General features: G+C 40.7%; 1 protein-coding gene across 1 annotated transcript; it reads right to left on the bottom strand.

The window, feature by feature from the left end:
- Positions 1-585: 585 nt before the first annotated feature.
- Positions 586-3,862, bottom strand: LOC120357252 (proline-rich extensin-like protein EPR1). Its single transcript, XM_039447335.1, has 4 exons — positions 3,199-3,862; positions 2,207-2,601; positions 1,467-1,515; positions 586-1,404 (listed from the first exon to the last, which is right to left on the bottom strand). Exons 1-4 carry the CDS (start codon positions 3,272-3,274, stop codon positions 662-664), a joined length of 1,263 nt encoding a protein of 420 aa, XP_039303269.1. The 5' UTR covers positions 3,275-3,862; the 3' UTR covers positions 586-661.
- Between the last annotated feature and the right edge of the window lie 22,988 nt (positions 3,863-26,850).

The following is a 26,850-nucleotide window of genomic DNA, read 5'->3' as shown; positions in this document are numbered from 1 at the left end:
CGTATGTATGTACGTATGTATGTACGTATGTATGTACGTATGTATATACGTATGTATAATTAAAGAAATTAATTAATTTCCATAAATGTAACATGCGAAAATTAGGCACATACAAACGCATCTCGAGCTTCATTGGCGAAAAAAGATATGTATGCATGCGTGTGTGCCTGTGCGCGCGCGCGCGCGCGCTAAGCAAAATTTACACGTACAGCTGTTTACGTGTTAAACTTTTTTTTTACGTTTTTGATTGGAATGACACTCAGTCAGTGTTGTTTGTTAGAGTTTTCTGAAGTCCGCGCTGGTCTCATTTCATACATACGAGCTACAGAACGTCAGTAAATGATAAAAGTTAATCGCGATTCACATCCACGAGTTGAAAATAAATAAAAAAAATTTTGTCTTATATACGAAACAACAGTATTGCGTGTTTGTATTATATATACATATATATATTAATTATATATATATATATATATATATATATATATATTAATTATATATGTATATATGTATGTATGTATGTATAATTAAATGAATTAATTACATGTACTTTTGTTCCAATGTACTTTTAATATAGAAAAAAGGTTGAAAAATTGATGAATTGGTTTTCTGTACGTTAAGATAATTTTTATTTAGAAAAATACAAAAAAATCGCCACAATTTATGTCTGGGTCAGCGGCGGCGGGTTGTACACCTGAGTCGGCGGCGGCGGATTGTACGCCTGGGTCGGCGGAGGAGGGGTGTACGCCTGGGTCGGCAGCGGCGGATTGTACGTCTGGGTCGGCAGAGGAGGGGTGTACCCTAGGGTCGACGGCGGCGGGTTATACATCTGGGTCGGCGGTGGCGGGTTGTACGCCTGGGTCGAAGGCGGCGGATTGTACGCCTGGGTTGGCGGCGGCGGATTGTACGCCTGGGTCGGCGGAGGAGGGGTGTACGCCTGGGTCGGCAGCGGCGGATTGTACGTTTGCGTCGGCAGAGGAGGGGTGTACGCCAGGGTCGACGGCGGCGGGTTATACACCTGGGTCGGCGGTGGCGGGTTGTACGCCTGGGTCGGAGGCGGCGGGTTGTACACCTGGGTCGGCGGCGGCGGGTTGTACGCCTGAGTCGGCGGCGGCGGATAGTACGCCTGAGTCGGCGGCGGCGGATAGTACGCCTGAGTCGGCGGCGGCGGATGGTACGCCTGAGTCGGCGGCGGCGGATAGTACGTCTGAGTCGGCGGCGGCGGCGGATAGTACGCCTGAGTCGGCGTCGGCGGATAGTACACCTGGGTGGACGGCGGCGGCGGCGGCGGATAGTACACCTGGGTGGGCGGCGGCGGATTGGACGCCTCAGTAAAAGGCGGATGATTTTTTATTGGTGGCGCGTCTACAGATCCTCCACCATATCCTGCACCACCAATATATCCTGCAAAAAACGTTGAAAACATATTAAAGTTTCCGTTTTTTTTTTACGTTGCATATACTGACCTTCTTTTTTCGCCTGTTGCAACGCGCGCCGAAACATGTTCTTCATTTGCTGCAAAAAGAAACATTAGTATGTGTATATGCGCGCACACACGCACCCACGCACACATACATACATATACACTGTTTCGTTACTATCATACGCGCAAGCGCGCATGTGTGTACGATTGTAGCAAAGCAGTCATTCATATATATATATATATATATATATATATATATATATATATATATATATATATATATATATATAGGCAACTCCATTGACTTTAGGACAAGAATTTTCTGGATATATAACACAAATTGAAAATTCTATTACACGAATTGCTAAGTCGTGTAATTGCTGCTAATAATATCATAAATGCACTTTTTATGATTTTTTTCTACTGTAATATTTTCTATATTGCTAAAATTAGAATGTTCTGTACTATTTATAATATTAATGATCAGCCTTATTAATTTATATTGCCATATTTAATGTATCTCCTAACGTCTATTTAGATCCCAAATGCTTTTTTTTATTCCGGGATAGGTAAGGCTTCAATTATTTCTCTTAGTAATTTACTTGAGCAAGATCTAGGATTAATTATTTATTAAATAAATTACTTAGCAGCAATTACACGGCTTAGCAAGTCGTGTAATAAAATTTCTCTCTCCCCCCCACCCCTCTGTCTGTCTGTCTGTCTATCTATCTCCCTTTGTGTGCGTAGGCATGTGTTTAATTTTTTATATTTATATTGTATTACCTTGTGCGTTATTACTGGCGGTGGCGGTGCTCGTGATCGCGGCGCCCGGTGTCTCATATTTTGCGAGTATCCCATGAGACACGGCGTCGGCATACGCTGGCCGCTCATGGGATACTCGTTTGACAAAATATATTTTGGAAGACTACGTTCCGCCGATGGTAGCAGCGGTGGCGATGATGACGGCGACGGCAGCGGCGGCGGCGGCAGCGGCGGTGGCGGCGATGATGACGGGGGCGGCGGCGGTGGCGGCGATGGCGATGCAGGCGGTAGTGGCGGAGGCGGTAGTGGTGGTGACGGTGGCGGTGGCTGTGGCGAAACATGCTTTTTTTTTGTATCACCACAGCCAGCGCATTCAGCCCTCGAAACTAACCGTGAAATGACGCCTTCACTTTTTGCTGAAATACAAACACAAACATTAAAAATTAGAAAAAGATAAAAAAATATTTATTTATAACTCGACTTCTGAGAGGATTCCTTCTTCAAAATTTTACTGATAACTCTAATGTTATTCCAAAGGTGTGTGCAAATTTAAAAAAAAAGGACTCTCTTAGAAGCCGAAATACAAATTATTGAAGTCGACAATTTTCAATTCATAGTCCAGTTGTATTCGAGCGAGTCGATCGGCGAGAAGATACCGCGAGGCGAATGTCGCGGATGATGAGAGATTTAACACGCCTCGCCATTTCTTCTCGATAGCTTTTTGTCTCGCTCGTGTACAACTCGGGCACAGGCACAAGGCTCAAATAAATTTATTTTTTTTTTATTGTACAGTCGTGGTCATTGGAGTTGCAACACTTTTTCTTCGATGGATTTTGGAATGTAGACTTGTTCATCGAGCAGCAAACGTAATTTGTTCTTACGTGCAGATTTAACAAATTACGTTCGCCGCTCGATGAGCAAGTCTACATTCCAAAAACCATCGAACAAAAAGTGTTGCAACTCTAATGACCGCGACTGTGCACTACTATAAATGTAGGGTAAGGTCTACTTACATTTCCTCGTCGTCATTGTCGTCTTCGTACGAAGTTTGCCCTCTCTTATGGCCTCTTTTGATTTCCCTTTCTGCATTTTCTTCTTCAGCTCTCTCTCTCTCTCTCTCTCTCACTATCACTTTCCCCTTTCACTTTCTCTCTCTTTCACTCTTCTCTTTTTAATCTCACTTTTATCACACTCGTAAAACGGTTCACCACAAAACGTGGCACGTGGCGGCACGCGACTGCAAGTGTGACTGCCACGCTCTACCTTACCCCCACCACTGCGCAAGCAATGCGCAATCTCCTAGGCCCGGCGAGATTCACGCTTACGTATTGGCGCCCTTTAGGTGAACCATTTCAAAAACTTGCAGCCTCTGAAGTCTTGTTTGTCATACTTGTAATTATTCTTATGTAATTTTTACAAACATTACATCCAATTTTTGTAAACAATTATCATTTATTGTACCCTAACAAATGTGAAGCATTATTCACGTAGACGGCCGAGAATAAACCTTTGCCCAATATCTTGGAAACACTTTTGTGTCGCCTGCATCAGGATGTACGTTCCAAAGTGTGCACTTGCAAATACACTCGCAGAGACAGTATTGTAATGCACCCATTTTCATTATAAAAATGTTAATAAATTTTATTCTAGTATTATTTACATTTATGACATAAAAGAGTAGTCTTTTCTTGCATTAATAAAAAATAGTAGTTCTGAAAATAAAGATTTTTAATTTGTAAGCTTTAAAATTTTTTAATTTTTGTTTCTTTAGTTTATAATTTTCAGCATTCATTTTTACAAGTTTTTAGTAATATTTTTACAAAAGGAGATTTTTATGCAAGAAATGTTTTTTTAGACTCCTTACTTGGAATTATTCTTCTTTTTTTTTTGCTAATCTTGTCGGTGTGATTATGAGCTTTATAATAAGCTTTGATCTACGAGAATGCTTCAAAGCTATACTAATATGAAGTAATACTTATATAGTTTTACATAAAAAATCAGAAATATTAATTTTACATACTTCTACTTTAATATACGTGAAAAAGAAAATGTAAATGACTTTACTATGCTTACATCATAAACTGTATTAAAAAAAAAATTATAACGTTTTTATTAATGCAAAAGGGGGAATCGCAGTTACACTGCGATACCCTCGGGGGGCCCAAGTCCGAGGGCGGATTGTTACATCTCAGTAGCCGGCAGCGGATTGCACACCTGAGTTAGACCGGCACGGCGGAACAGGAATTACATCCTGGAAAAAAAGGCCTATCTATCGTGGCCTATGCGGAAGACGACAGTAACGGCGGCGGCGGCTGGGATCGAACCCTGGCCCACGGCGTGACAGTCCGACGGGCTAACCGCTACACCACTGCGTCTTGCCGCTGGTCTTGTCTTCAATTTGGGTATTTCTGTTACACAAGCAGCTTCATACGAAATTCTATTTCTCATTGTCAGTTTTTCATTCTTACACAAGTTAATGTTTCTGTATGTAAATGACGCTTCATAATGACAATATCTAACATATTGATTGTAACACTTTTTAATTTCTTTCTTTCAAACATAAATAGATAGACAACTTTACGCGTCTTCGGTAACGTTTCAGAAAAAATAAAAATTATTCCCCAAAATAATTTTTTACGCATGGCACACGCAAAATATAATAGCCACATTTGTTCAATATACACATATATGAATATACAAATACATATATATATATATATATATATATATATATATATATATATATATATATAGTAAATAACGTTTTCTATAATTATTTATAACATGTATAAATTTGTAACAAAGGTGACTACGTTATGCGAGAGAAATCATGCTTTTATTATGTTTATTTTTATAAAAAATATGTTGTTTAATTTGCAAGACTTGGTATATCGATATGCACTTTTCATCGATTTTTATCTTCAGTTAACGAAGCGCAATCTAATTGCTCCGTTCTTCCTCCGCTGTACACGTGGGTCGTGCGCGGCGGTGAGGTGAAGGGAAATGTTGGGAAGCGGTATGTTTTCATTTCGAGCTTTCCTCTTTTATCTTAAATTGTAACTCGTCAAACACCGTGTTGTCACGTTACCTCTTCCGTCTCGACTCGCCAAGCGGTGTTGCCGATGCCACGAGCCTTAGGGTCATGGCATCGCTTGACGCTGAGTAGAGAGAGAAAGCATGATACGATACAGTCTTACGGACAACTGCGGCGTTCTCGCCGTTTTGCGTGTCGATCGAACACACGTGTACAGCTGGACGATAGTTAGCGCTCACAACTCATCGTTCTGAGCGATTTGTTACATTGTATTACAGTTTTTCCACTAACTTTTATGTATTAATAATTTTAGATAATTATACACACATATGTATCACATAGCTTTTTTTTGCATTTATTTATAGATATGTATAACCGTGTAGGACATGTCATTGTGTGATGTTTTATTATTTTCTACGATCGAGATCGACATACATTTCTGATCGAGTTTTATCTACAGTCAACGTAGCAAGGGCAAGGGCAATGCTTGCAAATCGCCGGACCGCCCGCGTCTCCTCACGAATCGGAGAAGACTTCTATTTCCTTCTCTCTTATGCGTTCTCTTTCTCACTTCAACTATCCTTTACGCTGTCTGCTTTTCTCTAGTTTAAATACATGATTTCCGATCTAGATTTGCCGACCATGCGACGTTAATTTTGCAGTATTGCATCAACGAATGGAACACGGTTCGCAGTCATTGATTTGATAAATTTGATAGGATTGTAGCAATCATGTATACAATCACTACGGTAGAACCCGCTATTCAAGCATTTATGAGAAAATGATAAAACAATGAATGTTTTAAGAAAGTCAAAAAACTGTTATAATTTTTACATATGTTTTGTGTCCAATTTAAATTTAATTTAATTGTAAAAAAGCATTTGAGAATTTCATGATTTTTGTTTTAAATAGTAGATTTTAAGAAAAAAAAAAATATTGTTATGAGGAATCGAACCTGGAACCTTCAGCACGATAGCCAAGAATCACGACCATTCTGCCAAAGAGATCAATTGCCAATTCTTCTTCCGTCAGTATACTATAGGTGCTAAAAGAATTTTATCATTTTCTCATAAATGCTTGAATAGCGGGTTCTACCGTAGTGATTGTATACATGATTGCTACAATCCTATCAAATTTATCAAATCAATGACTGCGAACCGTGTTCCATTCGTTGATGCAATACTGCAAAATTAACGTCGCATGGTCGGCAAATCTAGATCGGAAATCATGTATTTAAACTAGAGAAAAGCAGACAGCGTAAAGGATAGTTGAAGTGAGAAAGAGAACGCATAAGAGAGAAGGAAATAGAAGTCTTCTCCGATTCGTGAGGAGACGCGGGCGGTCCGGCGATTTGCAAGCATTGCCCTTGCCCTTGCTACGTTGACTGTAGATAAAACTCGATCAGAAATGTATGTCGATCTCGATCGTAGAAAATAATAAAACATCACACAATGACATGTCCTACACGGTTATACATATCTATAAATAAATGCAAAAAAAAGCTATGTGATACATATGTGTGTATAATTATCTAAAATTATTAATACATAAAAGTTAGTGGAAAAACTGTAATACAATGTAACAAATCGCTCAGAACGATGAGTTGTGAGCGCTAACTATCGTCCAGCTGTACACGTGTGTTCGATCGACACGCAAAACGGCGAGAACGCCGCAGTTGTCCGTAAGACTGTATCGTATCATGCTTTCTCTCTCTACTCAGCGTCAAGCGATGCCATGACCCTAAGGCTCGTGGCATCGGCAACACCGCTTGGCGAGTCGAGACGGAAGAGGTAACGTGACAACACGGTGTTTGACGAGTTACAATTTAAGATAAAAGAGGAAAGCTCGAAATGAAAACATACCGCTTCCCAACATTTCCCTTCACCTCACCGCCGCGCACGACCCACGTGTACAGCGGAGGAAGAACGGAGCAATTAGATTGCGCTTCGTTAACTGAAGATAAAAATCGATGAAAAGTGCATATCGATATACCAAGTCTTGCAAATTAAACAACATATTTTTTATAAAAATAAACATAATAAAAGCATGATTTCTCTCGCATAACGTAGTCACCTTTGTTACAAATTTATACATGTTATAAATAATTATAGAAAACGTTATTTACTATATATATATACACTACTCAAAAGAAAATAGGGAACACTTTCCAGACACCCAAAATTAGGCTATTTTCAAATGACTGTAACTCGGTGAAAAATCATCGTAGATAAAAAATAAAAAAAGCATTTTGAAGCTTGAAGATCCAACTTTAACGCTCTATCAGCAGATTTTCAAAATTCTTTTAACTTCCTTGTCTTATGCAGTAAAAAAGCACACCCTGTTTTGTTCCTTAAAATTTCGTATTTTTGACACTTTGCAGCTCGACCAACAAATTTTTTTTCGAACAATTCAAGTAAAGCTTCATAAACTACAACATTTTGCCTACAAAATGCTTTTTTTAAAATTTCTCTACGATTTTTTTTGACCGAGTTACGCTACTTTGAAGCTAAACCTGCATTTTTTACAAATGATATCCGTACTCCGTGAAAAATCATCGTAGACAAAAAATCAAAAAACCATTTTAAAGCTCGAAGTTCCAGCTTTAACATGCTGTTAATGGTTTTCAAAAATTTTCTCAATTTCTTAGTACTATGCCCCAAAAAAGATACACTGTTTTTTCCTTAAAATAACGTATTTTTAACAGCCTGTAGCTCAATAAAAAAATTTTTCTCGACAAATCCAATGCAAGTGCCATAAAGTATGACATTTTCTCTACAAAATGCTTTTTTTAAAGTTTTCTCTACGATTTTTTTTGACCGAGTTACAAGACTTTGAAGATATACATTTTTTACAGTACATTTTTCCGAAAAATGACGTCTACCGCCGACATTAGCATTACCCAATGTGCACCACGTGGAGGTTGTCGGTCGGATTTTTGCACATCGTGTGTGTGTGTGTGTGAGTGTGTGTGTGTGTGTGTGTGTGTATGTGTGTGTGTGTGTGTGTGTGTGTGTGTGTGTGTGTGTGTGTGTGTGTATGTATGTATCACAGCAGAGATAAGGACCCCGCAGTTCGTCACTTCTGCAGTATTTAATGACTCCAAACCCTCTCTGCTGTGTGTGTATGCGCTCGCGCGCATGAGAGTTCAATAGTGTGTATTTCCTCCTCTCTGATCAATTACTGCTTGCAAGCGTTCTCGCATATTTATACATCTTGCAATACGATCTTGCGGAATGTTGTGCCAAATTTCCGTTAAAATTTCTCCCAATTCTTCTAAATTTCGCGGCTGTTCCTCGCGACGCCTTAATCGTCGTTCCATTTCATCCCAAATGTGCTCGATTGGATTTAAGTCCGGGCTATTGGCGGGATGATTTAACAGTCTAATTGCGTGTCGTTGAAAAAAACGTCGCGTTATATTCGCCGTATGAGGTCGAGCGTTGTCCTGCATAAAAATAAAGTTCCGACAGGTTCGATTTAATAGCAAAACGTGTGGTCGTAGAATATCGTTGATATAACGAACACCCGTCATTGCCGGAGGTGGCAGGATCACTAGATCACTTCGTCTTGTAAGTGATATACACCCCCACACCATCACGGAACCGCCGTTGTAGGATCGTATTGGCATAACGCAACGTCGATCATAGCGTTCATTTCGTCGATGCCAAGTACGTATACGAGCATCATTGCCATAAAGGCAAAAACATGATTCGTCGGAGAAATATACATTTCTCCAATCCTGTGAACTGTAAACATATAGTCGTCTTAGTCTAAAAAAAATCTCTTTTTAGACAAAGATGACCATATGTAAACATTGCATGCTCAATACAATAAAATTTTGTTTAGTACGCCGGCGATTCTCGCAGTGTGATAAGCGACACGGAATTTTCAAAATGCCGCGTAGACATTTATCGGCCGTAGAAGTTGCACGCATAATTGCGCTTTTGCAACAAGGTTTTAGTATGCGTTATGTGGCGCAAGATATTGGTGCATCTGTGTCCGTAGTGAATAGAGCTTGGTTACGATATCAAGACACGGGAAATTACACGAGACGTGAAGGTAGTGGTCGTTCTCGATTAACGACAAATAGACAAGATCGAGCCATTGTTCGTTATGCATTAGAAAGACGAATAATTACCGCAAGAAACATTCGTAATGACATTCATTTGCGCCATGTGTGCGAACAAACAATTCGCAACCGTTTGAGAGAAGCCGGTCTTCGTTCTCGTGTTCGTGCACAAGTACCAAGACTCACACTCGTACATCGCCAAGTACGTTATCAATTTGCGCGCGATCACATAAATTGGACCGCTAGGGATTGGAGAAATGTATATTTCTCCGACGAATCATGTTTTTGCCTTTATGGCAATGATGCTCGTATACGTACTTGGCATCGACGAAATGAACGCTATGATCGACGTTGCGTTATGCCAATACGATCCTACAACGGCGGTTCCGTGATGGTGTGGGGGTGTATATCACTTACAAGACGAAGTGATCTAGTGATCCTGCCACCTCCGGCAATGACGGGTGTTCGTTATATCAACGATATTCTACGACCACACGTTTTGCTATTAAATCGAACCTGTCGGAACTTTATTTTTATGCAGGACAACGCTCGACCTCATACGGCGAATATAACGCGACGTTTTTTTCAACGACACGCAATTAGACTGTTAAATCATCCCGCCAATAGCCCGGACTTAAATCCAATCGAGCACATTTGGGATGAAATGGAACGACGATTAAGGCGTCGCGAGGAACAGCCGCGAAATTTAGAAGAATTGGGAGAAATTTTAACGGAAATTTGGCACAACATTCCGCAAGATCGTATTGCAAGATGTATAAATATGCGAGAACGCTTGCAAGCAGTAATTGATCAGAGAGGAGGAAATACACACTATTGAACTCTCATGCGCGCGAGCGCATACACACACAGCAGAGAGGGTTTGGAGTCATTAAATACTGCAGAAGTGACGAACTGCGGGGTCCTTATCTCTGCTGTGATACATACATACACACACACACACACACACACACACACACACACACACACACACACACACACACACACACACACACTCACACACACACACACGATGTGCAAAAATCCGACCGACAACCTCCACCTGGTGCACATTGGGTAATGCTAATGTCGGCGGTAGACGTCATTTTTCGGAAAAATGTACTGTAAAAAATGTATATCTTCAAAGTCTTGTAACTCGGTCAAAAAAAATCGTAGAGAAAACTTTAAAAAAAGCATTTTGTAGAGAAAATGTCATACTTTATGGCACTTGCATTGGATTTGTCGAGAAAAATTTTTTTATTGAGCTACAGGCTGTTAAAAATACGTTATTTTAAGGAAAAAACAGTGTATCTTTTTTGGGGCATAGTACTAAGAAATTGAGAAAATTTTTGAAAACCATTAACAGCATGTTAAAGCTGGAACTTCGAGCTTTAAAATGGTTTTTTGATTTTTTGTCTACGATGATTTTTCACGGAGTACGGATATCATTTGTAAAAAATGCAGGTTTAGCTTCAAAGTAGCGTAACTCGGTCAAAAAAAATCGTAGAGAAATTTTAAAAAAAGCATTTTGTAGGCAAAATATTGTAGTTTATGAAGCTTTACTTGAATTGTTCGAAAAAAATTTGTTGGTCGAGCTGCAAAGTGTCAAAAATACGAAATTTTAAGGAACAAAACAGGGTGTGCTTTTTTACTGCATAAGACAAGGAAGTTAAAAGAATTTTGAAAATCTGCTGATAGAGCGTTAAAGTTGGATCTTCAAGCTTCAAAATGCTTTTTTTATTTTTTATCTACGATGATTTTTCACCGAGTTACAGTCATTTGAAAATAGCCTAATTTTTGGTGTCTGGAAAGTGTTCCCTATTTTCTTTTGAGTAGTGTATATATATATATATATGTATTTGTATATTCATATATGTGTATATTGAACAAATGTGGCTATTATATTTTGCGTGTGCCATGCGTAAAAAATTATTTTGGGGAATAATTTTTATTTTTTCTGAAACGTTACCGAAGACGCGTAAAGTTGTCTATCTATTTATGTTTGAAAGAAAGAAATTAAAAAGTGTTACAATCAATATGTTAGATATTGTCATTATGAAGCGTCATTTACATACAGAAACATTAACTTGTGTAAGAATGAAAAACTGACAATGAGAAATAGAATTTCGTATGAAGCTGCTTGTGTAACAGAAATACCCAAATTGAAGACAAGACCAGCGGCAAGACGCAGTGGTGTAGCGGTTAGCCCGTCGGACTGTCACGCCGTGGGCCAGGGTTCGATCCCAGCCGCCGCCGCCGTTACTGTCGTCTTCCGCATAGGCCACGATAGATAGGCCTTTTTTTCCAGGATGTAATTCCTGTTCCGCCGTGCCGGTCTAACTCAGGTGTGCAATCCGCTGCCGGCTACTGAGATGTAACAATCCGCCCTCGGACTTGGGCCCCCCAAGGGTATCGCAGTGTAACTGCGATTCCCCCTTTTGCATTAATAAAAACGTTATAATTTTTTTTTTAATACAGTTTATGATGTAAGCATAGTAAAGTCATTTACATTTTCTTTTTCACGTATATTAAAGTAGAAGTATGTAAAATTAATATTTCTGATTTTTTATGTAAAACTATATAAGTATTACTTCATATTAGTATAGCTTTGAAGCATTCTCGTAGATCAAAGCTTATTATAAAGCTCATAATCACACCGACAAGATTAGCAAAAAAAAAAAGAAGAATAATTCCAAGTAAGGAGTCTAAAAAAACATTTCTTGCATAAAAATCTCCTTTTGTAAAAATATTACTAAAAACTTGTAAAAATGAATGCTGAAAATTATAAACTAAAGAAACAAAAAATAAAAAATTTTAAAGCTTACAAATTAAAAATCTTTATTTTCAGAACTACTATTTTTTATTAATGCAAGAAAAGACTACTCTTTTATGTCATAAATGTAAATAATACTAGAATAAAATTTATTAACATTTTTATAATGAAAATGGGTGCATCACAATACCGTCTCCCCAAATGTTTTTGCAAGTGCATACTTTGGTACGGAAGTACATCCTGATGCGGACAAGACGAGGGTATTTCCTGGTTGTAAATGCCATCGCGAAGCAACACGCCGCTCGTCGACTTCTCGCGCGGGCTGTTCGTCTAACCGCCCACCGGGAGCGAGAGAGTGCGAACGGGTAACGTGTAGAGCGACAAGGATAGCATACCGAGGCTCGCGCGTAAACAGTTGACAAGTCGCGAGTCGCAAGGAAACGTAGCGTGACACGCAGTAACACGAAAGCAGAGCAATCGTGTTCAAAGCGTTTTGTGACATAACAACACAGTATTAGTGTACAATTAGTGTCACTATCATGGTGCGACTTTATAGTGCCAAGTGTAGGCCTCTATATCGGCGTAGGCTTTCTCTGAAGAAAGCCTGGAGAAAGAGGTACGTATACTTTATTCACAATAATTGTAATAGTATCAATAATAAATACGGTGATGATACGTCCTTTATTATAAAGTTCAGTTTCCTTTATTTCGTGTAATGGTCTTTTAAATGTATTGATTTTCTCTATACTGTTTCGTCTTTTATTTTAATCTGTTGTATTTTATTTGTTCTTTCTTACACGAATTTCGTTTGTAATTAGCGTTTCAATATTCAATATACTGAGTTTTTTACACAAAAATTTAAATAATTGATAAATTTAGTTGTTTAGTGGAAACATGTAGAAACGAAAAATAATAATTTCAAATTTGTTCTATTTTCTCGAAAAAAATATGATCACTGTAGTTATATTGATACCCATGTATATTTTTTGAGTATGTTTTGTTATGTTCTTATTTTTATATTTTTATGTCACTAATATTTTACAACTGTATAACTATAAAATTAGTATTGTCTGTAAAAACTTGACAACATATAGATGAAAGTAATAAAATAATAATCTGAAGCATCTACTCAGATAGGAATGAAAAAATAAAAATCAGAAGCGTTTGCAGATGGAACTAAAACAATAAAAATCAGAAGCGTCTGCAGATGGAACTAAAAAAATAAAAATCAGAAGCGTCTGCAGATGGAACTAAAAAAATAAAAATTAGAAGCGTCTGCAGATGGAACTAAAACAATAAAAATCAGAAGCGTCTGCAGATGTAACTAAAACAATAAAAATCAGAAGCGTCTGCAGATGGAACTGAAAAAGTAAAAATTAGAAGCATCTGCAGATGGAACTGAAAAAGTAAAAATCAGAAGCGTCTGAAGATGGAACTGAGAAATTGAAAATGTAAAGGATCTATAGGTGGATCGAAAAAAAAATGAAGCGTGTATATATACATGTATAGACAGGAATATATAGATGTAACGGAAATTGTACAATGAAAAATTGCATCGTCTATATGTAGATGGAGGTAATAAAATAAAAAAAACATTTACATAGGCGGAAGTAAAGTAAAATAAAAATTTAAATTGTCAGTTTAAATTGTATTTGTACAGTTGTAAATAATTATTTATCATAAAAGATGTAAAAATACATGTTTTTATAATATTATAATATAAATGTTTTTTTCAGGCGAGAGTTACAGAGACAACAGCAGGACAATACAGAGACTACTGACAACGAATCTTGTCGGAGGTTGGTAAAATGTGCGACCATCCCGGACGACATAGATTCGGAATGCAGTATTTCTGGACAGTGCGTAAGTACAATTAAAAAAGATACTTGCGAAAGCGTTATTGACGATGTAATCGACGATACGCTTTTTATTGATAATACAGGCAAATTGGATGTAGGTCGTATCTTAGAAAATTTGCCTAAAGGTCGCTTCATTATAGACCTATCTTTTTTTCTGACAGAATTATATAGGACGTATATAGATCATAAGCAAGGAATTGATTGCCAATTAAACGATTGGGTACCCATAAAATTCCTTTACCGTGGATTAAAAGTGCAATTGTTTTTTAAGTGCCGAATGTGCAAATATGAAACAAGCATTTGGTCAGAACCACCAGAATCTGATCAATTAGATATAAACACAGCAGCCGTAGCTGCAACAATTACAGCCGGAATTGGTTATTCTACGCTGGAAGAGGTGTGCTCGGGAATAAATATACATTGCATGACCGAGGTGACCTATATAAATAAGCGCGAAAAATTAGTTGAAAATTTTGAAAAAACTGCCATGGAACAAATGAAAAAAGCAGGCGAGCTAGAAAGACAACTCGCATTAGAAAGAAATGATGTAATTAATGGAATTGTGTGCATACCAGTTGTAGCAGATGGCAGCTGGTTAAAGAGATCATATGGGAGAAATTTTGATTCGCGTGCCGGTGTTGGCGCAATTGTTGGTTTTCACACAAAACAAGTTCTTTTTGTTGGAATCCGTAACAAATATTGTGCAATATGCGATGTAGCTGAACGAAAAAATTGTGAAGCAAGAGTTCATAAATGCTACAAAAATTTTGATAATAATGCAAGCTCTACAATGATGACGCTATTACAGAAGGTTTTAAAAGTAGCCTCGACATGCATCAATTGATATATAATAAACTTATCGCTGATGGCGATAGTAGTGTTTATAACTCTATTAAGAACAATAATCCATATCGCGAACAGCAGATAATGGTGAAAAAAGTAGAATGCACCAATCATATGCATCGTAATCTGCGCAAAAAGCTGACAGTTGTAGCTGAAACAACTCAGCCAAAGAAGCAGAGAAAACGTGGTTTTATTGAAGCACGAAATGTTGTAAAAAAAAACATTAAGACAGTTATGAAAGAGATAAAAAATGCAGCGTCAATACGACGAGAAGAAAAACAACCAGATCATTACAAGGCTAGAGAATTACGAAAAGATATATTGAATATTCCTAGCCACGTTTTTGGTGAGCATAAACGGTGTAAAGAACGCGGTCGTAACTGCGAAGATAACGGTGAAATAAATAAAAATTACATACCGTATTTGAAATTGCACGGTCTCTATCAAAAAATAGAGAGTGCTATTGCGTACATAGCCGCTCACTCTGAAAGCTTGCTAGAAAATGTAACAAATAATGCTGCAGAAGTATTTCATTCGGTAGTAAGCAAATTTGTATTCGGAAAGCGTGTAGATTTGTGCAAACGAGGCTCTTACAATGCTAGAGTTGCAGGAGCAGTTGTACAATATAATACGCAGCAAGTGCTTACGGAAATTCATAAAAGCATGGGTAAAACTGTTCCTCCTATTGTCGAAAATCTAGAGAAGCGACGGCAAATAAAAATTGCTAGAACTACAGAATATCGGCACATACACGGAAGACAAAAAAAATTCAAGAAAGATCGAGGAACAGATCTTCATTATGGTCCGCAATCGCAACAGCCAGATATTCCAGATCATATACTCGAACAACTAAAGCAAAATCACATAGAGAAGTTGTTGGAAAATAGAAAAAATTGGAAGCAGATTGAACAAGATACGAGAGAGCAAAATGAATCCGGGTTATGGTTGGCACTTAAAAAGGAAATGTTGACAGCGTCTAATTTTGGATACGTATGTCGTCTAAGACCGACAACGTCTTGTGCAATGACAGTCAAAAATATTTTGTATCCTCCACCCGTCAATACCGTAGCCATGCAGTATGGTCTCGATCAAGAAGAAATAGCGAGATAAGACTTAGCCGCAAAACTCAATAAAAATATACAACGTTGCGGATTATTTATAGATAAAGAAAATCCATGCTTAGGTGCTTCCCCTGACGGACTTGTAGACGATGATGGTCTGGTCGAGATTAAATGTCCTTTATCCGCTGAAAATTTAACAGCGGAAGAGGCCATACAAAAATTGCCCGCCCTGAAGGGTATTTATGATAAAAGAAATCCAGATCAAATAAATAAAAATCATCGTTTCTTTTATCAAATTCAGGGTCAATTGAATATAACGCAACGACAATATTGTAAATTTGTTCTATGGACACCAAAAAGCATGAAAGTAGTCAATGTAGATACAGACGATGCTTTTTGGAAAAATAAAATGCTGCCTAAACTAATACGCTTCTATTATGAATGCATGCTTCCTGAAATTCTGGATAGTCGTCATAATAGACATATGCCAATCAGGAATCCGACATATATTACAGAAGCAAAAGAAGAGGCAGCTAAAAAAATTAGTATTTTAAAAAACAGTCGGCGAAAATTAAAAGACAGCGAAAATATGAGCGAAAAAAAGAAACGAATAAAATTAGACGATTCGCAAAAAGATACAACTATGTCTGCCGTAAGTGGTGTAGATACGGATCAAGACGATGATTGTGTCATAATAAGTTACACAAACAATCCAGATGAAAATGAAGATAACAGGGCAAGATGGAAAGTCTTTCTTGAAGAAAATATTCCTGATATCTCTCAAGTGAAAGATAATGTCTTGCCTACAAACAGCAGATTAAACGACGAATCGTTAGACCGATTTTTACGCGTCGTAAGAGAAACTTCTTCTTTTGAAACGCAAAATGTGCTGTATATAGCGTTTCCTCATATGATCGAAGCTAGTCGTAGCGACAAAAGCCTCCAAATAATTGGAGGAAATTGTACCAATCACTGGCGATGCTTATTTTTTGATGGCAGTAAACTTCACGTATATGATAGTTTACCTGGTTGTGCATACGATAATTTAGCAGCCGAAGAAAAAAATTACATAGAACACCGATATCCGAAAATAAGTAGAAATGATATAATTTATGAACAAGTAGATGCTCAACCTGATGGGACAAGTTGTGGAATTTATGCTGCAGCTTTTGCCACAACTGTTGCCTTAGGAGGTAATCCTTGCAACGAAAAATATTCAAAAAATGTAAAATGCATGAGACAACACTTTATAAAAATTATAGAAAGCAATAAGCTGCTACCTTTTCCAAGCAGATAGAAGCAATGTAAAATACTGTGTCAAAAATGTAATACAATTTACAATAATACTATTAAAAAATTATTAAAAAATATATGTTCAACAATTACCCTTCAAATAAAATGCACGACAAAATAATAATTAAAATCGTCAATTGGTATCAGAATAATAAAAAACATGCGTCTATTATGATTATAAAGGTAATAATAAAATCATAAGCATCGTTTTAGAGATACTCAAGAAATAGATGGCATAAATGTTTATTTTGGATCTCATACTGATTGTAATAAAAAACCGAAGCGTCTGTTCTAACGCTATAGGTTATTACAAATAAAATGAATTATAAATTATAATTGAAGAGACAAAAAAAATTGATTGCGTTCTCAGCGGAATGAGCAATGGAGAGGTCCATTTTATATCTTATTATGTACGAATTACAACATTTTATGTATATAGTTTTAGTATGCTTGTGAAAAAAATGTACTGTAAATAACTTTGTATAAAATTACAAATATATAATAGTACAGAAGGTGTATTTGTATTACATTTGTACATTAGTGATTTTTGATGAAATTATTTCATATGAGGACAGGTAATAATACCAAAGAATATCGCAAGCAGCATCACATTCTATTATGCTTTCTATGTTTATTGTGCGTTTTGCGGTAACAATAAAATGGGATTATTTCCCACTATTTTTTCCGTTCGTTTCTCGATCTCCTACGCGCTTTCAAACTCACGTATGTGCTTCGTGTGTACATGTAGAGTCGAGAGATATCATTCTTGTAGGTGAATGCAAGAACGATAGTAGAGCGAAATAAAATGAGCTCGTATACACACGTCAGATTGATGATTCGCAAATTTGTTAATTTCACGGTAAATAGCTTATGTTAAAATTAAAATTTAAAGCGTCTATGTACACATATATATAGTAATAGGAACTAGTAAAATGAAAGTCTGAAGTGTCTATTTGGACACTTCTGGTAAAAAAATAATTTGATGCGTCTATATACGTAGACGGGACTAGAGTCTATATATTTATAATTTTTTAAATAAAAATCAGAAGCGTCTGCAGATGGAACTGAAAAAATAAAAATCAGAAGCGTCTGCAGATGGAACTGAAAAAATATAAATTACAAGCGTCTGCAGATGGAACTAAAAAAATAAAAATCAGAAGCGTCTGCATATGGAACTAAAAAAAATAAAAATCAGAAGCGTCTGAATATAAAAGTGAAAAATTAAAAATCTAAAATATCCATAGATGGATCGGAAAAAAATGAAGCGTCTATATGTACATGTATAGACAGAAATATATAAATGGAACTAGCAAAATAAAAGCTTGAAGTGTCTATTTAGACAGAACTGGCAAATTAATAATTTGATGCGTCAATATTTAGACCTGACTAGAGTCTATATATTTATAACTTTTTAAATAAAAATTGGAAGCATTTATATCTAGATGCAACTAGTAAAATAAAAATAAAATAAAAATTTTAACCGTTTATTTAATTAGAAGTACAATACAATTTGAAGCGTCCTTTTAAATGGAACTAGATGAAAAAAATTGAAGCATCGATATGTATTTAAATGGAACTGTAAAATGAAAATTTAAAGCGAAAAATCTTGCAAATGAGATCGAGAGCATATTCTCATGCAATATATATGTTCACTCTCATCCTTAATTTTTATCCGGCAAAAATCTAACTCTATATATATATATATATATATATATATATATATATATATATAGCATGTAATGCAAATAATTATTGCCTTATACGCTTATAATTGTATGAGCGTACATACGTTTATATGCTTATACGTACATATGTAGAAATTTGTTGGGTACTCGGAGATGCGTCAAAAAGCCGGAGCCTTTCTCTAACTCAAAAAGAGATTTGACAACGTGGTGATAAAATCGTTAATAAAGATACATATGTTTACGTTTTACATGGTACAAATAAAGTAAAAAATTACTCATGAATGCTAGCGCGAACGATAGTCTTGTTGCGACGTTCGTTGCGGGCAAGCGAGACAGAACGTTCTGCACACTTTGCGACCGTGAGTGCGAGCGAGCGCGAACTATAGTCTTGTTGCACACTCCGCGACGTTGATTGCGGGCGAGCGAGATAGATAGAACGTTCCGTACACTTCGCGACACTTGTGTGTTTACTTGTATTATCTAAACCTATATAGTACTGTATGAAATTAAAAAAGTCGGTAATTTATCATTTGAGAAATTATCGACTTTTTTAATTCCGCGTAAATGGCAGCACCTTCGCGTCGGAGTTCGGGCTTCACTATAGCATCCTCTTAAGTGATATTCTATTGTTAAATTCTGCAGCGAAGCATATCGCCTAAATTTTATCAAGTATTTAAATTTTAAGTATTAATATTTTGTCGCAGGTACCACAATTGCAATTAATAAAATGCGTTTGTTATTCGTTACATTTGTGCTTGTCATATGAAGGCAAAGAAATTCTAGAAACATTGGAGTTTTTAATCAGAGAATCTTGATCATGGTTTTCAAATTCCAGTATGAGACAAAATTTATACAAGGATCTATACGTTACTATTAATAATGGCAACATACCTAATAACCTTATTCCTCTTTGTAAAACAAGACGGTTTGTATGAAGCATGGCTGTAAAGGCAACATTACAACAGTGAATTGAATAGAAAACATTTTATCGAAAGGGCTAATGAAAAGTGTTATATGACTACGCTTTTGTGTAATTTATACAATGATGACTCAAATTTGCTATATCTCATTTTTTAAAACCTTTGCTTGAGGGGGTTAACTCTATGAACTTTCTTTTCAAAAATCAAATAGCTGAAGTGACAGAATTGTTTGGAGAACTCCGTGTTCTATTGATGTCAATTGCTCGCAGGATAATTAAACCTGCTCATCTATGCACACAAAATTCTACTGTGCTTTGTATGGAAGATTTAGAAACAATACAAAGGGCTGTGTACGATAATAGTGCTTGAATCCCTCTCAATTTAGTAGATTTAAAAGAATCTTTTTTTTTAATTGATCAATTCAATAAAATTTGTTATGATTAAGTAGTTATTTTTTAATAACATAAACTTTAATAACTTTTTCAAAGATAAAACTTTGTCTATGTAAATGAAAAAAAATTATAAAAAAAACAATACATTAATTCCCATATAAAAAAACCAATATGTGTGTATTTCTTTGTTATTTCAAATAAACTTATAATTTATAAATAAAATATTAAATTTGTTAATGATCCATATTATAATTGTTTCAAATAATTTAACTTTTAAAAATTTACAAATTTATAATTTAATATAAATAATGCTTTCATAAATTAATTTTTTATTCGTGTACCATAATGTAATTAAATAATTTTATAAGCCATTAGGAGAATCATAAATACCAACCCATCAACATATTGATAATGGCTAAAGTTTATTACAGAAATTGTTGACGACAAAGTCATTTTAATATGTGTTATATTTCTTTTTTAAAACTAGTATTATTGAAACTGTATTTTTCACATCGTCGATGTCCGAATGTAAACAAACGCCTCTTTAGCGGAACGTTTCACGCAAGCATGTCCTTCGGATAATACCCAATGGATCCCAAAGTCGTCGTGAGACAATAATAATGAAATTTGTAACGACAATCAGAATATTTATTTATAATTGTTTTAAATGATAAATTTTACAAAAGCATTAGTTTGTTAAAAGATAAATTTCTAACAAACTATCACGTTTTTTTCTTTGATACATTTCTCGTTACTTTAAACTATTGCTAATGACTAAAGTTTATCGCAGAAATTGTTGACAACGAAGTCATTTTAATGTGTTATATTCCTTTTTCAAAACTAGCACTATTGAAACTGTATTTTTCATATCGTCGATGCCCGAATGAAAATAAACGTCTCTTTAGCTAAATGTTCGCGCAAACATGTCCTTCGGATAATATCCAGTGGATTTCAAAAAGCGTTGTGAGACAATAATAATCGAATTTTAAAAAATAATCAGAGTATTTATATTATAATTGACCGATCGAACGAGCCCTGCCGAAGGCGGGCTCGTTCGATCGTAATTATATGAAACGTCTCGTTCGAAGATGATGAAGAAATGTAGTAATGCTTGTCATGACTAACTTCACAATGTTTAGAGTATAAGAAAAAAGAAAAGGACTTTAGATTGGCGCCAACGGCCCCATGGTGGCGCCAGCGGCTTTGCGGCGCTTCCTGTTCTCGCTCGCTCTCTCTCTCTCCCGTCATATTGTTTAGAGGTCTTGGATAGAGTGACGTTATCTTGGTCGATGATAATGGGAAAAAACAAGAATTTTTTTTTTTTTTTTGGGTGATAAGAAAAGGGTGGGAAATTATCATCTTCGAACGAGACGTTTCATATAATTACGATCGAACGAGCCCGCCGAAGGCGGGCTCGTTCGATCGGTCAATTATATTACACGTCTCGTTCTCGATGATGAAGAAATGTAGATTTTCAGAGTTGAAAGATAACTCACTCCTTTATTTATTTGTTTAGTTCTCTAGTATTGAGCGTGCAAACTTATCATTTGGAGGGAGAATAGGTTTGTTATAAAATTTTGCGAACATTTGTGATCGCGCAGACCAACCTGCTGTACGTCTGATCGTGTCTATATTTATCTTATTTCTAAATGCTGCAGATCCCGGGGGTTGAGCTACCTACCGGGCGCGTCTCCGGGTGGCGGATAGGAGAACGGGCGGAGGGGCCCGAGTCCCCCAGGGGATAAAATCCTGAGTGGGATTAGGGTACCTCCGGTCAGTGGCGGTTATAACTGGTCTCCCAGGTGTAAAACCCTGCGTGGGGTCAGGAAGGCCGCTACCGCGGACCAGCTCCCTAAGCCAAGCTGTAAGCTATCGTGGCGACGGCTGCGTGGCACTGAGGGAGCAGTGTCTTGAACGATGCCTCTGGGGCACCAGGCGACACCCCAGAGTAATAGCCTTACCCACGCATGCGGGGCTCTGTGTGGGCGGACCTGTCGTTCCCTAGCTACTCGTGGGAACTACATGGATTTCGAAAAATTAAAAGACGTAGTGACGGAGATGGAGGGCTCGCAGTACGGGACCTTCAGTGCGGAGGCAGCGGAGGGGGTTGCGGACGGGGCCCATCTGGGCTCTAGAGGCGTCACCGCCGTCGGCTCCGGCACACAGACGGAGACGGTGGGTGCGGATGGGGCCCTTTCGGGCTCCGGAGGCGCCACCGCTGCCGTCTTAGAGAAAAGCTCCGCGCCAGCGGCGGGCCCTCTTGGCAAGAGAAACCGCTCCGGTGCGGAGAAAAGGAGGGCCAAACGAGAACGAGAGAGGGCTCAGTGCGGGACCTCCTCGGGCATCGTGGCCCCCCCGGTAGTAACGCCGAGGGAGAGGGAGGGGCACGCCGGCGGCAAACGCCGGAAGGGCCCCACGGACACTCCCCCTTCGGCGGAAGGACCCGCTAAGAAACATAGGGCTCAACGCACTGGGACCTATGCCGAGGCGGTGGAACCTTTAACAAGGGTTATCATCCCCGAGGGTTATCCCGAGGAGGAAATCACCGCTGAGCGGCTGGCTCTCCTGAAGCTGGCCGTCAGCAGGGCAATCAGTGGGATCCGAGAAGGGCCCATACCATGCTTCCGTCGTACCTTCCTTAGTGGAGGGGCCGCGGTAGTTTTAGGCAGGGATGAGGCGTCCCTAGTCTGGCTCGCTGAGCAGATGGGGAACATCTCTCCCTGGGAAAACGCCAAGCTCAAGGTGGTGGGCCCGGAGGTGCTTCAAAGGCAGCACAGGGCCGTGGTCTGGGTCCCGGGGGCTCCCGATGAACCGGCCGCGGTCCTGGAGCGGCTGGAGAGGCAGAATCCTGGGCTCAGCACCGGGAGCTGGAAAATCATGGCTGAGAACGTAGGGGCTACCAGGGATGGTAGGAACCTGGTTCTCAGGATTCCAGAGTCCAGCGTCCTCAAGCTGAAGGCGCTGGACTTTAAGCCCTACCTTGGGCTCGACCAAATCACCTTCAAGGTGAGCGGGGCCCAAGGCGGGGATAGGGAGGGGGAGAAGGGGCCCCCTATGGAGGCCCGTAATCGTAAAGTTCGATCGTCCCGGGGAGACCTTTACTCAAATTAACTTGCACCACAGCAAAGGGGCCTCGGCGATTCTGTCGAGGAAACAAGCTGCGGCGCACACAGCCATCTCACTGATACAAGAGCCTTGACTTATCCGGGGCCGTATCAGTGGCGTGGCAGCACGCGGGAGGTTATTTAAGCCTCCAACAGCCGAAAAGCCCAGAGCCTGCGTAGTGGTGAAGGGCGTTGACGCTCGACTAATCCCGCATTTATGTTCCAGAGATGTGGTGGCGGTCGAGCTCGATGTCGCCGATCCCCTGGGAAGCAGGAGGAGGGTGGTGGTGTGCTCCGCGTATTTTCCCCATGACGAGGGGGCCCCACCGCCGCCGGAACCGGTGACCAGACTGGTAGAATACTGCCAGAGTGAGCGGCTTCCCCTGATAGTGGGTTGCGATGCTAACTCGCACCACACGGTCTGGGGTAGTACGGATACCAACGATAGAGGTAGGAGGCTGTTAGAATTTCTAGCGTCGACGGACCTGGAGATTCTCAACAGAGGTAACGAGCCCACCTTTTGCACGGCGGTGAGGAAAGAGGTTCTCGACCTTACTGTCTGTTCTAGGTGTATATCGAGGGACGTGGTCGGATGGAGGGTCTCGCGTGAACCTTCACTGTCAGACCATAGGCAAATCACCTTTAAGCTGGCCTGGGCTAGAGGTGAAGTAACGACGTTCAGGGATCCCAAAAGGACCGATTGGGACTCCTATCAGGCGGACCTGAAATGCCATCTCGAGGGCTTCCCAAGGAGGCACGGGACCGAGGAGGAACTGGAGCTCTGCGTGGATCATCTGCAGAGGGCTATGGTGGAGAGCTATGAAAGGAACTGCCCAGAAAATGCGGGTAAGAATTCCAGGGGCAACTCCTGGTGGAGTCCCAAGCTGCAGGAGCTCAAAAGTGCGACTCGGAGGGCCTGGAATAGGGCCAGGAACACGGGCCGCCAGTCGGACTGGGAACTTCACAGAAGGGCCCAGAAAGACTATAGAGACTCCGTGGTAAGGGCAAAGAAAAAGAGCTGGAAAGAGTCGGTTGAGGGCGTGCCCGAGACCGCAAGACTATGCAGGATCCTAGCCAGAAACCCAGACGCCGTCCTGGACTACATTAGTCTCCCTGATGGGACAATGGTGACCGGGGAGCGATGTCTGGTGCACCTGCTGGAGACCAGCTTTCCGGGCTTCCGCAGAGAGCACGGTGAACTGTTCGCCCATGATGCGGTGAGCTCGCGCAGGGCTCGCAAGGCGGACTGGGGATTAGCGGCCAGCATTGTCAAGCCCGGAAAAGTGAGATGGGCGATAAACTCCTTCAAACCCTTTAAGTCGGCGGGACCAGATCAAGTATTTCCGGCTCTTCTACAGGAGGGGCTGGAGCTGGTCGTGTGACCTCTGACAAGGGCTTTGAGGGCATGTTTGGCTCTGGGCCATACGCCTAGCGCATGGAAACTAGCAAGAGTGGTATTCATCCCAAAAGCTGGAAGAGTGAGCTACTCCTCTGCTAAAGACTTCAGACCGATAAGTCTGACCTCGTTTCTCCTGAAGACTCTGGAGAAACTGGTCGACGCGTATGTAAGCGACGTCGTTCTCCTGCGGCGTCCCTTGCACTGCGCGCAGCACGCGTACCGCATGGGCTACTCCACGGAGACGGCTCTTTATGCGACTGTGTCGTTTATCGAGGGGCAACTGGAGAGGGGCGGTTACGCGGTGGACACCTTCTTAGACATAGAGGGTGCTTTTAACAACACCCCGCACAAGGCGGTGTGTGAAAAAGCGTTGCACAGGGGTGTGCCGGAGAAACTCGTAGAGTGGATCCGGGGCATGCTAGGGCGGAGAGTTGTAGCCTCGTTGGGAACAACGAGGGTCAGTGGATGGGTGGAGAGGGGGAGCCCCCAGGGCGGGGTACTCTCTCCACTGCTATGGTGCCTGGTGGTGGATGGGCTGCTTGAGGGACTGAGTGAGAGGGGCTTCTTCGTGCAGGGCTACGCTGACGACGTGGCTCTGCTAGTGCGAGGACCCTTTCTCGGGCCCCTCCTGGAGCTCATGCAGAACGCACTGGGAACAGTAGAGCGGTGGTGCAGGGGGACCGGTTTGTCAGTGAATCCGCTGAAAACGGGGCTCGTTGTTTTCACTCGCAAATACAAGGTGGGCACTATAAAGGGGCCCATCTTTGAAGGTACAAAGCTGGCCCCAGCCGAATCAGTGAAATATCTGGGAGTGATCCTAGATAAGAAGCTGTCCTGGAGGGAACACCTTGAAAGCCGCTGTAAGAGTCTGTGCTCCTACTTCTGGATGTGCAGGAGAATCGTGGGCCAGACGTGGGGGCTGAAGCCCAGGATGGTCTGTTGGATCTACACTGCAATACTTCGACCCAGGCTCACCTACGCAGCAGTTGTGTGGTGGCCTAGGGCGCGGAAGAAAGCAGCGGTGATGGCGCTCGACCACATCAGGGCTCTGATTTTACGAGGGGCCCTGGGTGCAATGCGAACCACGCCGGTGGCAGCCATGGGCATCTTGCTCGGGATCGAACCACTTCACCAGGTGGTGATGGAAGCGGCGGCGATCGCCGCACACCGACTAGCCTGTGAACTGAAGTGGAAAGAGGGGACTGCGCATACTAAGTTCCCCAGCGGCATGCTGACCGACTCCATCTTCGGAATGAGGCAGGATAGGATGCCAGCAGTTCGGGCCCTGGACAGGCGCTTTAAAGTGCAGGTCACAGGGCTCGCGGACGAGATTGAACCCGGAGCATCGGTTCAGGCCTGGGACGGGGACGTCTGGTTCACAGATGGCTCCAAGACGGGCACGAGCTCCGGTGCGGGCATTGTTTGCCGACAGAGGAGGGTGGCAGAGAGCCTGCCCCTGGATGGGTACGCCACGGTTTTCCAGACGGAGATCGTGGCAATCCTAAGATGTGCCCAACTGGCCCTGGAAGTGAAGGAGACGGTTGGGCGCGTGAGAATATGTTCGGACAGTCAAGCTGCCATCAAGGCACTTGAAGCCCCGATCTACACCTCGCAGCTGGTCTGGGACTGCAGAAATGCACTGGAGAAGTTGGCAAAGGACAAAGAAGTTATCGTGACCTGGGTCCCCGGTCACTCGGCGATTGAGGGCAATGAAGAGGCCGACCGGCTCGCCAGAGCCGCATCAAGAATGAGGGTGTTCGGGCCGGGACCGGTGCTGGGGGTCCCTTTCTGCTTTGGCAGGGAGAGGCTTCGGGCCTGGCTGCGGAACGAGCACCTCGAGTCTTGGAAAAATGAGCTGGGGACCAAGTGTCGGCAGGCCGGAGCTCTACTGGGGGATACACCCAGCGAGGGCCTAGTCCGGGACATAAGGTCCTTGAGCAGAAGGGACGCTAGGCTAGCGGTGCAAATACTGACTGGCCATGGAGCCCTTAATTACCACATGCACAGGCTGGGCCGTTCCGATTCGACTGAGTGTAGGGCCTGTGGGGAGGAAGAGGAGACAAGTCTCCACATTCTTTGCGACTGCCCGGCCTACGCGGGGCTAAGATTAAAACTACTAGGCTCGGCTTTTCCCGAGCCAGGGCAGATTAGTAGGCTACCTATGAGGGACCTGAGCCTCTTCTGGAGGGAATCGGGGCTCCCATAGGCGGCAAACGACTGGAGGGTGACACAATGGGCA

The sequence above is a fragment of the Solenopsis invicta genome, chromosome 3, assembly GCF_016802725.1.
Source record: "Solenopsis invicta isolate M01_SB chromosome 3, UNIL_Sinv_3.0, whole genome shotgun sequence".
Taxonomy (NCBI): domain Eukaryota; kingdom Metazoa; phylum Arthropoda; class Insecta; order Hymenoptera; family Formicidae; genus Solenopsis; species Solenopsis invicta.
The sequence above is the reverse complement of the archived record's forward strand: the minus strand, read 5'-3'. Positions and strand labels throughout refer to the sequence as shown.

Bases quoted from the DNA above. Each gene is read 5' to 3' on its own strand.
- LOC120357252 (XM_039447335.1), bottom strand. From the start codon at position 3,274: ATGCAGAAAGGGAAATCAAAAGAGGCCATAAGAGAGGGCAAACTTCGT. The intron at 2,602-3,198 runs GTAAGTAGACCT...TTTGTATTTCAG, and splicing joins GACAATGACGACGAGGAAAT to CAAAAAGTGAAGGCGTCATT. The intron at 1,516-2,206 runs GTAATACAATAT...TTCTTTTTGCAG, and splicing joins CGCCAGTAATAACGCACAAG to CAAATGAAGAACATGTTTCG.